This window comes from Vombatus ursinus, unplaced genomic scaffold (assembly GCF_900497805.2).
Source record: "Vombatus ursinus unplaced genomic scaffold, bare-nosed wombat genome assembly UNPS02014816.1, whole genome shotgun sequence".
Taxonomy (NCBI): domain Eukaryota; kingdom Metazoa; phylum Chordata; class Mammalia; order Diprotodontia; family Vombatidae; genus Vombatus; species Vombatus ursinus.
In genome coordinates, this window is record NW_020954594.1 from 9,611,798 (window position 1) to 9,628,531 (window position 16,734).

Here is a 16,734-nt window from a genome sequence, read left to right on the forward strand (position 1 = left end):
AGTAGTCTAGATCAGAGATGTCAAACTCACTCCTATGAACCAGACTGAAATGTAAATGGGAATAAAAATACAGTACAACATAGTTTTAATTCGTGGTTTTCTAAGTCAATACGGGGCTTCAGAGATCTCTTTTTCCTTGTGTTTTGACACCACTGGTCTAGTTGAGAGGTGATAGGGGCCTAAATTAGGGTTTTTCGTAAGTGATTAGAAAGAGTGGATTATGAGAGATGTAGAGGTAGAATCAGCAAGTCTTAAAAGCTGATTTGGATTATGTGGTGTGAGAGACAATTGAGAAAAGGTCCAGGTGTTTCCAAATCTATAAACGTGAATTGAGCATGTGGGAAGGCAATTATTGAGGAGGAGGAGGAGGAAAATTCCAGAAGTTGAGGCATGACAGAGTGGATGATTGAAGTTACAGTTTGCTGGAGAAGACAGGAGGGAATAGTATCAAATGCACATGTAGAGAGCTTGATCTTGGCAAGAAGAAGGTCCTCTTTATTGTCAGAAATTTGGGGGGAAAGAAGAGAGAGAAGAGAATAGGGGGTGATGTCAAGGGGTTTTGAGATGAAGCGAAGGAAAGAAGAATGAGTTTTCATTGAATGGTCTCAGTTTTTCCAGAGAAATAGGAGGTGAGGTCCTTAGCTGAGAGAGGAGGAATTTGAAAGTATAGGAGGTTTGAGAAGAATCATACCAATAGCACCATCAGACTCAGTGTTACCTCAGGATGTAGGCCCAGCTGTGTCAGCAGGATGGCCCCTGGTACCATCCTTTCCCCCATTTTATCCCCCACAGGAAGACCACAAGAGAGTGATTGATGCCTTGTATTTTTTTCTGCCTATCAACAGCACATCTTAGAGACTGAATTTTATTTTTGATCCATGACCTGCAGAGCTGTCCCATCACAATTTACAACTATCTGTTCTCTCTTTCCTCGCTGTTAATCATTCTCCAGCTTTTAAAGAGAAAACTCTCCAACTCATACCTTCTTCCCTATTCTGTTAAACCCCACCCCATCCATGTGCCACTTTCATCTTATCCAGGCCTTCCACTGTGACTTTTGGAATTCCCATTCCATAGTGAACAAACTTCTCTTCATCCTGGACTTTTTTTCTCAGTCCTTCCATAAATCAGTCCTTGGCAAGACCTGGCTTTGGCCTGTTGCACTACATCCTTAACTTTTTTATTACTGGCTTTATCCAGAAATACTAGTGCTATAGGAGGTGGGTGGAATATTCCCTGTTCTCATTGTCACTTCCTGACTTTCCCTTTACAAATGTCAGTCTATAACATCTCTTTCTTTGAAGCTCACAGTGTGAAAATTTTCCACCCAGTCCAAATAGTAGTGGCTGTTGTATAGCAGCACTATTTTCTCTCCTTTCTCAATGGGTTCAGCCCCTGCTCACTCCATGGTTGGCTGAAGCTTTGGAGGGAGAGGAGTTCACAGATTTTTTGAAGAATAGTGTCCAATTCAGAGGATGAAAAGTTTCATTGTACTTTTCGCTAGTCACAGTATGTTTAGAGTATTATCCTTAGTTTGAGTATTTTTAGAGTAAAATGGAACCTGTAGCAGATTCAGAAGAGGGAGAATATGGTGCTAGAGGTCTAAAAATTGTCATATGAGGAATATTTGAAGGAACTTGGAAAGTTATCTTTTGTGCACAAAAGAGAAAGTGATGAGGGGCTTGATAACTGTCTTAAAACTTTGTTACATAAAACTGGTCTAACCATTCTGGAAAGCAATTTGGAGGTATGCCCAAAAGACTATTTAACTATGCTGTCCCTTTGATCTAATGATACCTCTACTAGGCATATAACTCAAAGAGATCAAAGAAAAGGAAAAGGACCCTTACATACAAAATAATTCATATATAAAATTATTTATAGCAGCTCTTTTTGTAATAACAAAGAATTGGAAACTGAGAGAATATCCGTCAACTGGGGAATAGCTGAATAAGTTATGTTATTTGAATGTGATAGAATTCTATTGTGGTTATAAGAATTGATGAAGGGAAGGCTATCAGAATAAACATGGGAAGACTTGTATGGATTCTGATGCAAAGTGAATTAAATAGAACTAGGAGAACAATTTATATAGTAACAACAGTTTTTAAAAGACAGCCAACTCCAAAAGCTTAAGAAATCTGATCAACACAATGACCAACCATAGTTCCAAATGATTCATGATGAGACATTGTCTGCTGTCAGATAGAGAAGGATGAACTCAGAGTACAAATCTTAAGCATAGTTTCTCTTCTTTCCTTTTTTCTTTTTTTTTGATTTCTTCATGACTATACATATTGGTAATGAGCTATGTTTTTCTTGCTTTCTCAATGATGGAGGGAGAGAATTTGGAACTAAAAATAAAATTGCATTTTAAATAGAGATTGTTAAATAGAAGAGGAATTTGATTTATACTCTGTATAGATCAGAGGTTGTGATTAGAACCAATAAATAGAAATTACAGGGAGTCAGATTTTAACTCAGGTTGAATTTTCTAGTATCAAAAAAGTCTGACATTTTACACAGTGCCACCTCCCTCTCCCTGCCCTGCAAGAGTCTCAGAGTGACTTTCTCATATCTCTTCTTTTGGGGCAAGCGTGTGTGTGTATGTGTGTGTGTGTGTGTGTGTGTGTGTGTGTGTGTACATATATATACACACACGTATATATACATACACATATATATGTGTATACATATATGTGCACATATGTAAGTTTATGATTTTGCGATATTAATTTTCTGTTGTTTGGTGGTGGTTCTTTTCATTTATGTTGTTGTAGTCATTGTGTATGTTGTTTTCTGTCTCTGCTTACTTTGCTTTATCAGTGCCTGGATCTTTCTATGCCTTTCTTCATTAAATATGTATGCCATTTCTTATAATGCAGTAATGTTCCATTACATTGATCTGCCACAATTTGTTTAGCCATTCTTCATTCAGAGGGCATCTACTCTGTTTTCAATTCTATCACAAAAATTGCTGCTTTAAATACTAATAATTAGGATAAATGGAGTCATTCTTTTTGTCAGTTACCTCCTCAGGATGTATGCCTAGCAATGGAATTTCTAGTACCTGATGATTTCTAAGGTTTCTTTTGGCTTAAAAAATTTTCTGACAGTTTTTCTTCTTTACTAGACTTAAAGCAGAATTGCAACAAAAGTTTGACTCCTCTCCAGAGTAAGGATCAATATTTTGTACTTATTAACCTGCCACAGGGTTTCATGATGTTAAACCTATGGGGGCTTGTCCCATAAGTATGTGTTGAGTGAATCATTTCAGAATTATTAGTTAGCTGAGAATAGGATCTTTTCATTGAGGAAAAGGTTCTGGGGATAAAAGAGAGAATAGAGCATCAAGAGCCAAACATTTTGTCATATGAAAAATCTTGTTTAGTTAGATGCAGAATTATGATACTAGTAAAGTCTAGACTGAGTCCACTTGGAAGTTCAGCCCTGAAACAGTCAAGTTTTTGTCTGTACATTTATTATTTGATAAAACCATACCTTAGTTATTTAAAAAACATTTATTAACAAACTTTACTGTCCCCAATCTAGGCAGCCTGCCAAAATGTTTTTTCCTGAAGTGCAGGTCTGACCGTGTCACCCTTCTACTCAATAAACTTCAGTGAGTACATGTTGACTTCAGTTTCAAATATAGAATCCTCTGTTTGGCCTTCAAAGCCCTTCATAACCTAGCAGATCTCTCCTTGCTCATCTTTGCCTATCTTCCCCGATTTCCACTGCCCCCCACACATTCCCTGCCTTTCCAGTCTGATTATACTTTACTCCCCACCACATACTCTCTGATCTGATGACATTAACCTCTTTGGTATTCTTGAACCAGACCTTCCATCTCCAAATTATAGCCATTTTTACTGACTGTACCCCATGCCAGAAATGCTCTACCTCCTTATCTCTGCCTTTTGATTTCTCCCTTGGTTCCTTCAACTCCTAACTAAAAGGCTTTACCAATTTCATTTATACTCAGTTGATTTTTTTTCTGTTTATTCTATATATAATTGTTTGCCTATTGTCCCTCACATTAGATTGTGAGCTCTTTGAGGTTAAGGTTCTGGGAATGTTCTTTATGTTTCTTTGTATCCGTAGCACCTCAGCACAGTGCCTGCCATATTATTGGAGTTTTATAAATGCTTATTGACTGACTGACATTTACAGTGTAAGCAGAACAGCAATATACACACATACGTGTGTGTGTGTGTGTGTGTGTATGTATCAGAACCTTCAGAAAAAGACTTGTTTTTTAAAAAATAAAACATTTCTACTTTGCATGATAAATCTTTAAATTAGTTAACCTGGAATAAAAATGGGTAAAACTGTAAAAACGGAAATATATATGATACAGGAAAATAGATTTGTATTAAGGGCATTTCAATTTTTTTGATTAGTAAAATTGCACTCTTTATGTCTCTACATTCTTTTACTAATTAGAATATATCCTTAAGTTTTGTCATTTTAGCAATTCTACAAAAGAAGGTTTATTGTTCTCAGATTATTAAATTTTAGGTTATATAAAAATAACTTAGAACACTTCAATATTGACAAATAATTTGGATTATTTTGAAAAGATTTTTTAGTAAAGGAGTTCAAACATATAATTAAACGTTTATAATCATATAACAATACTAATATAGGAAAGTAAATGAGTCATATCAATCTGCTTCCATTTTATATCAAGCTGCAGTTGGATTTAGTTATTTTCTCTCACTGACAAAAATAAAGTAAGACTGTAAAAATGAAATCTTCAAAGAAATCTTTTAAGAGTTGTACTTTGTGTTTTTAAAGCAGCAGTGGTGCTGTATAGAATCCCAAATAAAAGCCAGTGATCGTAGTGCATAAACCAGTATCAAATTATATCTTCACTTACTTAAGACTATCGATAGTAACTGCATAGCCTGTTAATTTCATTGCCAAGTGTGTCTAAGAAAGCTTGTTAAACAAAATCATAAAGGTTCTTAATAATAGGAACTATTGATCCATGGTTAGATTTCCAGATTCAACACCTTTCAGAAGGTGTTTTACCATACTGCTTTATTTGGTGTTGAGTTGTGTTCTTGTTGTGCACCACCTGTGGATGCATTTCCTCAACTTTTGCTGGCATTGGCAGGTTGAGTCCTCAGAGTGTGGCTAACTACTCCCTTCCCAGTTTAATGGGTAAGTTTGAAGACCCCGAGTTTCCCATGCTAGTTAATCTCAAGCCCTAACCAGTGTGTTCTCCATTAACAGCCAGGAAACATCAATTGTCTTTTAGAAAAAGGATTTCCTGAGAAGGTATATCAAAAACAATTGATTGAATATCTTCCCCACCCTCCCAGCTAAGGGCACATTCTTCCCTTGTATGAACAAGGCCCCAGAGGAGAGTGAGGTCAGTCTTGAAGTGTAATTGTAATGAGGCCTACATGTAGAAAACACACATGGCAAAGCAGTACCTGCTAGCATCTAGCCTTAGAATTCCTTTTCTCTCTTCATTGAGTCCTCACAAGGTTCCCTTTAGATTTACTTCCTAGGATGAGCAGCGTAAGTCAACTGGGCATTCTCATCTTGTGATAAATTTTCCTAAAATCAGGGGGAAAAAAACACAGACAAAGTTGCACGTATGCTTACTTTGGGTTGGGTTCAAGACATAGCTGATGCCCTACTCCCATCTGGGAGACAGCTCAAAATCATCTTTTCTCTTTGCATCCACAAAGTAACAATAGAAAGAGGGACACGTGTTGTATACGAACTCAATTCTGGTTTAGCAAATTTAGCAAAGAACCACCAGTTCTTCTACCTCCACAGCAAATTAAAGGATTTCTTGAAATCACATAGTCGTCATGCCTATAAATCTTATTAGCCCAAGTTTCAGCATGGTCACTTAGATTGAAACCAGATAGAGAATGTCTGCACATGATTGAAGGACTGGTTTCTCATTGGCCAGTCTACATCCATTATATGTTTTGTAATTGTGATAATTTAAATATATTTTCACATTTTTAGTTTATGTAGTTTGCTTTTCTTGAGACGTCTAAATGTTATATATATTCACATACATGAATAGTTTAAGGTAGTTCATTTACACTCAACTCTTAATCACCGGTAGTCATAGCATTCACTCTATTAGCCATACAGTAATCAGAATACTATTTTTTTTTATAATTTGTGATCTGGTTATGGTGACATATCCCTATAATCTCTGTTACCAGGGAAGCTGAGGTTAGTGGATCTCTTGAACTTGGGAGCTCTGAGCTGCTTTAAGCTGACTAAGCCAGCACCAATATGCTGAGCTCACAGAAACAAAGGCCCAAAAGAGGGGGCAGACTTGTTCAGGTCAGAAATGAAACAGGCCCAAACTCCCATGCTGATCAAAAGTGGGATCTGGTCTAGGAGTGGCTGCTGTGCTTCCTACCTGGGCAAGATAAGGAGATCAGGTCTTAGAAGAGACAGACAGACACAAATGTGAATTTATGATGGAGCAAGAGAAGATAGCTAGACATACTCTGACATGCCTTTTAGATTTGAGGAGGTGAAATTCCAGAGTTCAAAGAAAAGTCAAGCATAGTGATACAGACTAAAATTATGTAGCAGAAGTCAGATCAGGAGGAATATGAAGTGCTCAATAACGAACTTTTGAATTCATAAAATGAAATAATTTCATATTGAGAATGAAAGGATACAATTGTCTAAAGATACTGAGGTGGACACACCAACCAACTTAAGTTGGTTGCCAACCAACTTAAACTTTTAAAAGATTGTTATGAAAGTCAAATTCATGGGCAGTGATGGAGAATAAAAAAAACTTGGCATGATCCTATAAGAATAATAACAGAGTTCCTACAGCTAATCAGATAAGGTTAACAAGAAAAGTTTCCTATAATGAATGGGGATTTTTTTAACTGTTTGAAGGGAAAGAAATTGAAATGATGATATCCAGTGATTATGGCAAAGGGCAGAACTGTTGACATCTTACTTCTCTTTTATGTGCCTAACAGAATGATATTGGGGGTGCAGAGGGTAGAATGAAAAAGGGATAATATGATGTTGCTAAATAGAGAAGATAGTAAGGGCCCCCAACTGCTAGGCTCAAAAATAATCATTGATGGTTCAGTTTCAGCTTTACAGGGGATTCCAGTGGAGGGCTCAAGGAATTTGTTTATCTCAGTGTTATTTAATGTAATTCAGAAAAAAGGCATAGATGGCATGCTTATCAAATTTGCATATGACAAATTGGGGAAAACTAGAGTCCAAAAAGATCTTGACAAACCAGAACACTGAGATGCATCTGATGAGATGAAATTTAATTGAGACAAACATAGAGTCTTAAAATTAGGCTCAAAAAATACACTTTCCTAGTGTATTGGGAAGGCATGGCAGTTTGTCTTTAGGGATTTGGAAGATCTAATTGACTGTGAGCTCAGTATGTATCAATAGTGTGATAAGAGAAATTCTCATGTGATCTTGAGCTAATTTCAGAGAGGCAAAGCTTCTACCAATAATTATGCTGTGATAATCCTGCTGTTCATAGTCCTGGACTTAGGTTTCCAGTGAAATTTAAGAGTTACTGATTTGTGTGATGGAGGGAATTTTTACAACATAAGTTTCCACACCATTGAAATTATAGTTCTAGATCCCCAGCCTCTCTACCCTACCTCTGCCTCCTCCCCTCCCCCCCAAAAAATCATAAGCATTACAAGGTAAGGTGATCCAGAGTCTTGTGTAGTGATCCGTCTTGCTACTTTTGTATACATAATGAAACCGACACCTTTATTTCCTTCCTCCTGGAGGATTTATAAACCATATCTCTATTTAGTTGCAGCTTCTTTGTGTCTTATGGAGTCATTTCTATAATAATTAATCTCTGTGGATATGGTACAGTTCTTCCAGCAGTCTACTTGTTGATCATTGGCCAAATAACATATAACAGTTAGATTTGTAGACAGCCTAAAAGTTGTGATTATTAGTATCTTCTGCCACAGTAGAAACAGTTGATATTCTTATGCCTGTTTTGTGACAGTGTTTGTTTTTTAGCTTACCATGGCTAAAAAGAATTACCTTGTGATCAATTTACTGTACATGCTAAGTTGATTCTCACATAGCAGACTCAGTCTGTTGCGGGACCAATACCAAAAGCATTTCTAATTAGGTAGAACTTGCCATAGCTTATATTTCACTAGCTTAGATCCATACTAATGTTAACAGTTTATGATGGTATAAACCTTTTGATTTTTATTCATACACATGAAAACATAATTTCAGCTGATAATGTTTGCTGTAATCTCAGATCTCACTAATACAGACTTTATTTAGTTGTTGTCAGCTGCATGAAATGAAGTCAGCATTTCAGTTTATATTGTCAGTATCTCTTTTTCCTGATAACCTTTTCCCCTAATTCAGTACTTATTTATTGAGGATGAGACAAAGGGTATACATAGAATAAGACATGCTCCCTGCCGTCAAGGAGCTCACAGTCTAGTTGAGGAGATGATTTATAAATAAACAGTATAAGATACTGTATAATCTCAGAGGGCAGTGTGAGATGCACAAAGTCATTTAATGGAAGTGCTAGTATTTTAAACCAGGGCCTTGAAGATTAAGGAGAAAATGGACAGAACTAGGGCAGTGTTGCATAGAAGGTGTTCTAAGTGTTGTGATCTTAAAAGGATCAGGGATTTTTTCTGCATGGATACTCCCTGCATCTATACAAGTAGCAACTGTTCTATAATTTAATAGGTACTCATAGAATAATAGCAATTCAAGCTCGAAAGAACTTAGGCCAGGTCCCTGGTTTTTTAGAAGCCAAAGAAGTAGCATGACTTGCCCATGGTCACACAGGGAGACAATAGCAGAGCCAAGTCTTGAACTGAGGCTTGTTGATTTCAAATCCACTTAATTTTCTTACCATACTGTATCTCAAGAGGTACAAGAAGAGTTGCTGTAGGCAGTCTGGTGAGAAGCCTTTCTGAACTTAACTAGTAGGCTATTTCTTGGAGGAGAGACCTGGAATCCCTCACTGGGCCAGTGCTTAAAGCCTTTCCAGTTTGGTAGGACTCACCACAGCTTGTATCATGCTGGTGCAGCCTTCAAAACCCAGGGAACATTGTACTCCAAGAAGAAGCCTTAGAGAAGGAATTTAATCAGTGTCACACTTGATAACTTTCCAAGGGGTTTGAATTAAACATAATTTGAGCTAGTACTTAAATGATAAGCTTTTATCATACGAGTGTGTGTCTGCATATGTATATTCATTCTAATACCTTTATAACTGAAATTTTTCAAGTGGTAAATATTATCTCTGTCTTTAAATTGACCGAAATGTAATTTGATACCGTAGAGGTCACAAAGGTATGATTAGATTTGAGTTTCTAGAACCACAAATTTTTTCTTTTCATCAGAGCATTTAGACAAGACATTTCAAGGGACTTTTTCCTCAACTGCATTATGTTGTTGTATAAAGAACAGTGAATTTAGAGTCTGCAGAGACTAAGGTTAAAATCTTGCCTCCTGTCGTTTTTATCAGTCTGACAATGGAAAAGTCATGTAACTTCTGAGCTTACTTCTCTTATCTGTAACATGAAAATTGTGATATATGTGATATCTAACTTACATGACTATTTTCAGGTTCAAATGAGATAACAGAATACTTTGCCATCTCAAAAATGTTACATAAATGTCAATTGTTATTAAAAATGTGGAAAGTTAGCTAGGATCAAAAATTTTACCAATTTTTTAAAACTAGAAAACAGGATGGCTGTGCCTTCATAACACTGCTCTTATAAACCTGTATATTTAGACCTCTTTAAATCTAGCATGTTGTTCAAGAAATTTTGAATGCTACCGTTTTTCTTTTCTTTTTTTTTTTGCTTTTTTGGGATAGATATTAAATCAAGCTTTAGAAGAACTTATGGAAATAAAACAAGTGAGAGAAAATGTTTTGCAAGTTCGCCTAAATGGTAAGTGTGTTGTGTTGATGCCATTCAAAAACAATATCATCTATTTGCACATTATTCATTATAATATAGTGAATTTGTATTTATAATTATAGTTTTGAAATCCAGATTTTATAAATAATTCTAAGATTTGTCTCAGCAGCTTGTACCCACTATTGCATTTCTTAAACAAGAAAACATTCCAGGCAACAAAGGAAACCTAAAACACAAAACTCCTTGTTGCACATCAATTAATCCTTCAACAAATATTTATTAAGTGCCTGGCACTTAGGTGCTATGGAGACAGAAATGAAGCAATCCCTGTCCTCATGGAGTTTATATTCTACTCAAGGAAAACAACTTGTAAACATAGAAGTATATACAAATTAAATGCATGCCAATTTCAGGGAGAAACTCTTGCAGCTACTGAAATCAGGAGAGCCCTCATGTGGAAAGTGGTATTTGTGTTGACACTCAAGATTCTGAGAAATTGAAGTGAAGAGGGAGACGAGAGTAAAATGTTATATGGGTTACTGCAGGGAAGCCACTGTGAGGTGAAATAGTGTGTAAGAAGGGTAGTAACATATAATAAAGATTGAAAGGTAGGTTCATGTCAGGGTGTAAATGGCTTTTAGTACCAAACAGAGGAGTTCATATTTCATCCTAGAGGTGGCGAAGGAGCTACCAGACTTTATTAAACAGAGGAGTAACTTGTTAAGATGTGTGTTTTAGGAATATTTGCTACAGTCATCACACCTCTTTGATAATATCAGATCTAAAGCTGGTAGAGACCTCAGATGCCTTCACTATTGATAAAAAGAAGAGAAGTTAGAAAAACTGACAGCTAAATAACATTAAAAACTTTAGTTATAGGTAATTCTTTAAAATACCGCATTAAATACAGCTTTTATTTAATATTTTTAAATAACATTATATTTCAGGATTGCTGCAGACCAATGATAAAATTGCTCTGAAGGAAATCACAAAGCAGTTATGTCTGGAAAATGTCGTTGGAGATAAAATTTTTGTAAGTATCAATTTAATATATTCAAATAGGATTTCAAGTGCAGTCTCCAGTATATATTTGTAATGTTAAGAAGTAACATTCCAAATTGGGTTTTACTGATGACCAGTTATTATAGAGATATCTGATTTTGATACTTGATATTAAAGCTCTGAATTTGGTTTCCTTTATTTATGAAATTTATATTTTAACATACCAACCACAATATATTTAAAACTTCGGCCCAAATGCACACTGATAATATGGCCTCAAGAAAACCTCAATTTACTTATCAATAAAATATATTTAGATGATCTCATAGAAATTTTTTACAAGGCCATCCATACTAAACAGTGTCAGTAGCTTTTCTTCTTTTTCCTTTTATCATTTCTGTTTTTTGGGCAGGAAGTAGGAAACAGTGTTGGAGGATAAAATAGTAGGAAGTTGGATTAATTTTTATCACGATTCTCCTAAAGAACATAACTGAAAAACTGATCTATCCTCTGATTTGTTTTGGATAAATCAGTTACATCTGCCAACCAGTTAGTATTTTGGGGGTATTTATGCAATTTTAAAATAACTGACATAATGAGATAAAAATTTGTTATTCATATATAAAGCAAAAAAAAAAACCAACAATAACAAACCATTAGCTCATTTTAAGAAATCTGAATGTGTTTGGAAAATATTAGGAATATATTTAATTGTTATTTTGACTTAAAATACATATTTGACACTAATGTATGTGAAAAATTTGATATTGTTGTATAGATAATCAGTTTTATTGATTCTTCAGAAAAAAATCAGTTAGTTTTGTGATTATTCATAGTCTCTCTCCCAACTGCTATTTGCTTTTTGGCTATTTTCTTACTTACCAGAACCTCATTCAATTTCAGGAAGGAAAAGGAAAGCTGAAATGCTGATAATTTGTTCTATTACCAACAATATTGGTTAGGAAAAGAGGAAGTAAATTTATTCTTCCCTCCTCATTTATGTGTGCTGGAATTTAAAGTTGTTTGCTGTGGTTCTTTAAATTAAGCTACATAAATGAAGTAAGGACTAATGAACTTTAAAAAGGAATATATTAACAAGACCTCCACCCACAAACTGTAGCATCTGGATAACACATCTGCTCCTCTTTTCATTCCCATCTATGATACAGAAATGGCGTGCAGAAATGTTTTGGGTATAGGCCAAATACAAAGACATTTGGTTTCATATACAAATTTTGCATTCTATATTTTAATGGGGGAAAAACTATTTGAGGAATTAATATTTGAAGATAGTTCTTCATCTGGTAGCTCATTTGAAAGCCAAGGCCAATTCTCCAGCAAGATCAATCACTTTGGCCTCACCTCAAATGAAACATATTGACATATGTTTCAAAATAATGATTTAGTTCTGTTGTTCTACACAAAATATAGGATGAGCCAAAACTTTGGAACAACATTGATAAAGTGAAGAACAGCATTTAGAATAAAAACACTTAGATGTTTAACCAGTTTCTTTCAATATGTGGTATGTTTAGAAAAAATAAAAAAATTCCCCAAAATGACTTGTATTACCATTTGTAGGGGAAAAAGCTTCTGAGAACTTTACCACCTCACTGCGCTTCTTTTCAGATGAGATGTTAACACTAAAATGCCATGAATTAACTACTAAAAAACCTTGTCAATCATTATGTCACTGTATAATTGTTATTAGCCAAGCCAGTTAGTAGGTGCCAAATAGTGTTGTTTTATATGTCTTTCTGTGGAATTGGTTAAATTTTAAGAGTTTAAGGTTCTGTTGGTGTTAACCAATTACCCGAGAATCTCATCAAGCATATCAAAAAAGACAAATACATTAAGTCTAAGGATATACTCTTTTCATTAACCTTTTCTTTTAGACTTCTCATCTCATTTGTTTTTTGTTTGTTTGTTTATTTATTATAGGGAACCTTTTCTGAAAATCTTTCTTTCCTTCTGGAAGCTTTAAAAAAAGGTAATTACAAGTAACAGTAAGATGTGGCATGGAAGATGAATTGAGACTTAGAATTTTGTCAGACACACATATATACATGTAGATATAGGAATACAAATGTTAATAGCTTTTATTTTTACATTACATTCATTACCAAATGTATCCCACTCCTTCCCCTACCTACTGAAACATCTCTTAGGACAAAACTTCAGCAAGAAAAAGACAATGCAGCAGAATCATACATATAAATCATGTTTGAAAATATATGTAATAGTTCATATTCATAACCGTGGAGAGATAACTACATCTGTCTTCTAAATTCCAATAAGGTATTATTTAACAAAATATTTGACACCAGTTTTGATAATATGTTTATTATTGGTTCATTGCAGGAAGAAAAATTCTACTGTAATGGTTTTTCATTGACATTTGAAATGTGATCATAAACTCCTTTATAAAGACAGTGCATTTAGAAATGTGATATGATTAGTTTGGAAATGTAAAGAAGTTTTATATACTTATCTTTCCATTTTAAACTCTGGTTTAATCTTAGGTGACCGGACTAGCAGTTGCCCTGTGATCTTTGTCCTGGATGAATTTGATCTCTTTGCACATCATAAAAACCAAACACTTCTCTATAACCTTTTTGATATTTCTCAGTCAGCACAGACTCCTGTTGCTGTTATTGGTCTTACATGTAGATTGGTAAGTCAGTTCTTTTAAATTTAACTGTCTTTCTTAAATGTAATGGAATACTATTGTGCTATAAGAAATGATGAGCAGGCAGACTTCAGAAAAACCTGGAAAGACTTGTATGGATTGATGCTGAGTGAAGTGAGCAGAACCAGGAGAACGTTGTACACAGTAACAGCCATGTTGTATGATGACTAACATTGATAGACTTAGCCCTTCTCAGCAATACAAGGATCTAACACATCTCCAAAGGTCTCATGATGGAAAATGCTATCCACATCCAGAGAAAGAACTATGGAGTCTAAATGCACATCGAAGCATACTATTTGCTATTTTTTTCTTCTGTTTTGTTTTGTTTCCTCTTTTTGGTGGTTCCTCCTATTGGTTCTAATTCTTCTTACAACGTGACTAATGTGAAAATATGTTTAATAGGAATGTATATGTATAGCCTATATCAGATTGTGCACTGTCTTGGGGAGGAGGAGGGTGAGAAAAATTTAAAACTCAAAAACTTATGGAAGTGATTGTTGCTAAATCAAAATAAGTTAATTTTAAAAAAATCAAAATGTCTCATATGATATAGTCAAATAAATGTGAAAACATGGAGTGGTGCAGTAAGTACAGAGAGTTGTTTGTCAAAATAATGGATGCTTTTTATGCATCAGCCAATATAGAGAGACTTGTAATGTTCATGTAGAGGTGGAGGGAATCTGAACCTGTAATTTCATTGATGTAGGGTTCGCAGTGAGGAACTTCCCTCACCTCTGCAGCTCAACAGCTGTTACCTTTTCACCTTCATGGAAGTACATCAACCTTCAATAAGAATGATAATCTAATCCAGTATATTACTTCAAAGATTGAGATTGGAACAGCTGTTACTATGGATAAATAATAATAATTAGTAGGAGTACTGCTTTTTTAAAGTTTTACAAAATGCTTAAAATATATAACCTTACTTGATCCTCAGAACAACCCTGTGGGGCAGGTACTATTTCCGTTTTACAGATGAGGCAATCTGAGGAAAGAGGAAATTTGGAATAGTTACTTGTGGGGATTGTGATAGTGTCAATGAAGCAAGACTTAAAGGAGTTCTGTGTATCGGTGAAAGTCCATTTGAGATTAAATTTAGCTGCATAGTTTTGTGGCTTTTTCTAGGTGATTTTAGTATGTCATCACCATCATACCTAACATTTATATAGCACATACTACATGTCAGGTATAATTATTATCTCCCTTGAACCTCATTTCAACCTAGGAGATAGGGGCTATTATTATCATCCCCTGACTCCAAGCCCAGAGCTCTATACTGTGCCACCTCGCTGTCCCGCAAACAGCAACAGGGAAAACAGAAGGTGTGGGTCATCACTGTAGGACAGGCTGTAAGACAAAAAGTCAAGAGATTCGAGAATATCCCACAACTCTGGCTAAGCTAGTTAATGTGGGTTTTAATACTGAAGAGAGAGAAGGATAAACAGAGAGAGGATGGTAGATTGGAAGAACTGAGAAAAGTATAGGAAATGGAGGTCATGGTGAGGAATAGCTTTAGGAAGAGTGATGTATTCTTTAAATGTCATGGCCAGAGGAAGGAATTTCAGAGTGTTGAATTTTGAAGGTATACAGTTGTGAGTGATGGTCAGATAAAGGTATGACTTAAAAATGTTATGACTATCTGTATATGTGACTGAAGTAGAGTGAAGATGATGATCATGGAATTTTAGAAAGTTGGTGAATTGGGAGGCCAAGGTATTTGAGAGGACATTAATGTGTATATTGAAGTACCCTAGTGTGAGGTCAGGGGTTGGGGTTAAAGACCCTATTATTCCTTGAGAAAAGAGGAGAAATGATGTAGAGCATGATAGGTCACTGACAAGAAATTGACATCTGTGACAAAGATGGATTGGGGTGACCATCTAAGGAAGAGAGATTGCTGGGGTTGTAACAGAGGAGTAGTCTGGAAGTGGGATTAAAACTTGAGGATTATGCTTATTCTTCCTGGCCCAGTGCTTGAGAAGGCATGAGAGAAAAAACAAGCAGTTTTGTAGAGATTGGTGAAAGAGGTGTTACCTTTTGCTTTGGGCAGGTTTCTGTTACTGCAATAATATAGAAAGAGTTTAAAGTGATATATAGGAAAAAGAAGAGAGGGGTTTTTTTTGTTTGTTTGATTTTTAACAAAATAAGTATTCTAAATGGCAAAATGAAACAGGAAGGCAAAGGGCAATATAGACTGCTTGTAGAGAAAGGCTTAGGGGGAGATTAATGAGAGTATAGGAAGAGAAAGGAGTGAGGAGGCAGTGGGGAATTTGTCTACCATAGGATGAATATTGAACATAAGGACCACTTATCCTATCAAGTCTTATGAGGACTGTGAAAATAGGTCACTGCCGGCCCTTATTACATCTTGCTTCCTGGGGAGCATGTATCTTTTATGGTTCTGAGACCCTGTTGGCTATATACAATAAGGTTGTTGTTAGGTCTCTAAGAGCCCCATCCCAAGATGGCAGGGCATGAGGAACATGCAGGAAATACCTGACATTCATGAGAGTTTAGAGTCTAGAGTCTTGCTGAGATATGCATGAATAGGAGATAAACATTTGTTTAATTTTATAATCCTGTCTTCCTGATTGCAGACTTTTTAGTAGCTGGATAAGATTGCCTTATCCATATTGACATTTTGGATGTATATTCAACAGTCACTGAAGTGTTAGAGTGGTAAAGATTGGCTGTGAATAAAGCTGTAAATATATCCGAAGTGAGAGGCTGTGACAATGAAAATCACTAAGAACCTCGGAGAGTAATTTTTTGACTAGGTTGCATTAAAATCGTAACTGAAAGATTGGTTTTAATGTTCTGTTGTCTTGCCATGTACATTTCTGTTGTTCAGTGAGTTTTGCAAATTATATGTAATAATTTAAATATTTCTATCAATGTGACATATAACATCTTATGGCATGCATATTATTGTTACTTTTTAAAGGATATTCTGGAACTCCTAGAAAAGAGAGTGAAGTCACGATTTTCTCACCGGCAGATACATTTAATGAATTCCTTTAGTTTCTCACAATATCTTAAAATATTTAAAGAACAATTAACACTACCTGAAGAATTTCCAGACAAGCACTTTACTGAGAAATGGAATGAAACAGTTCAGGTAATTTT

The 16,734-nt window shown here is 35.3% G+C and overlaps 1 protein-coding gene across 4 annotated transcripts in view; it reads left to right on the forward strand.

Moving 5' to 3' along the window:
* Positions 1–16,734, forward strand: part of ORC4 (origin recognition complex subunit 4) — a 98,681-nt gene that overhangs the window by 50,891 nt on the left and 31,056 nt on the right. For 3 of the 4 annotated variants that reach the window (XM_027835462.1, XM_027835463.1, XM_027835465.1), the window contains 5 exons: positions 9,869–9,944; positions 10,862–10,947; positions 12,858–12,906; positions 13,439–13,590; positions 16,553–16,726. In XM_027835462.1, the coding sequence (XP_027691263.1) occupies positions 9,869–9,944; positions 10,862–10,947; positions 12,858–12,906; positions 13,439–13,590; positions 16,553–16,726 (537 nt within the window). Of the gene's footprint in view, positions 1–3,552; positions 3,623–9,868; positions 9,945–10,861; positions 10,948–12,857; positions 12,907–13,438; positions 13,591–16,552; positions 16,727–16,734 lie in introns of all 4 variants that reach the window. The other variant, XM_027835466.1, reaches the window with a different exon arrangement.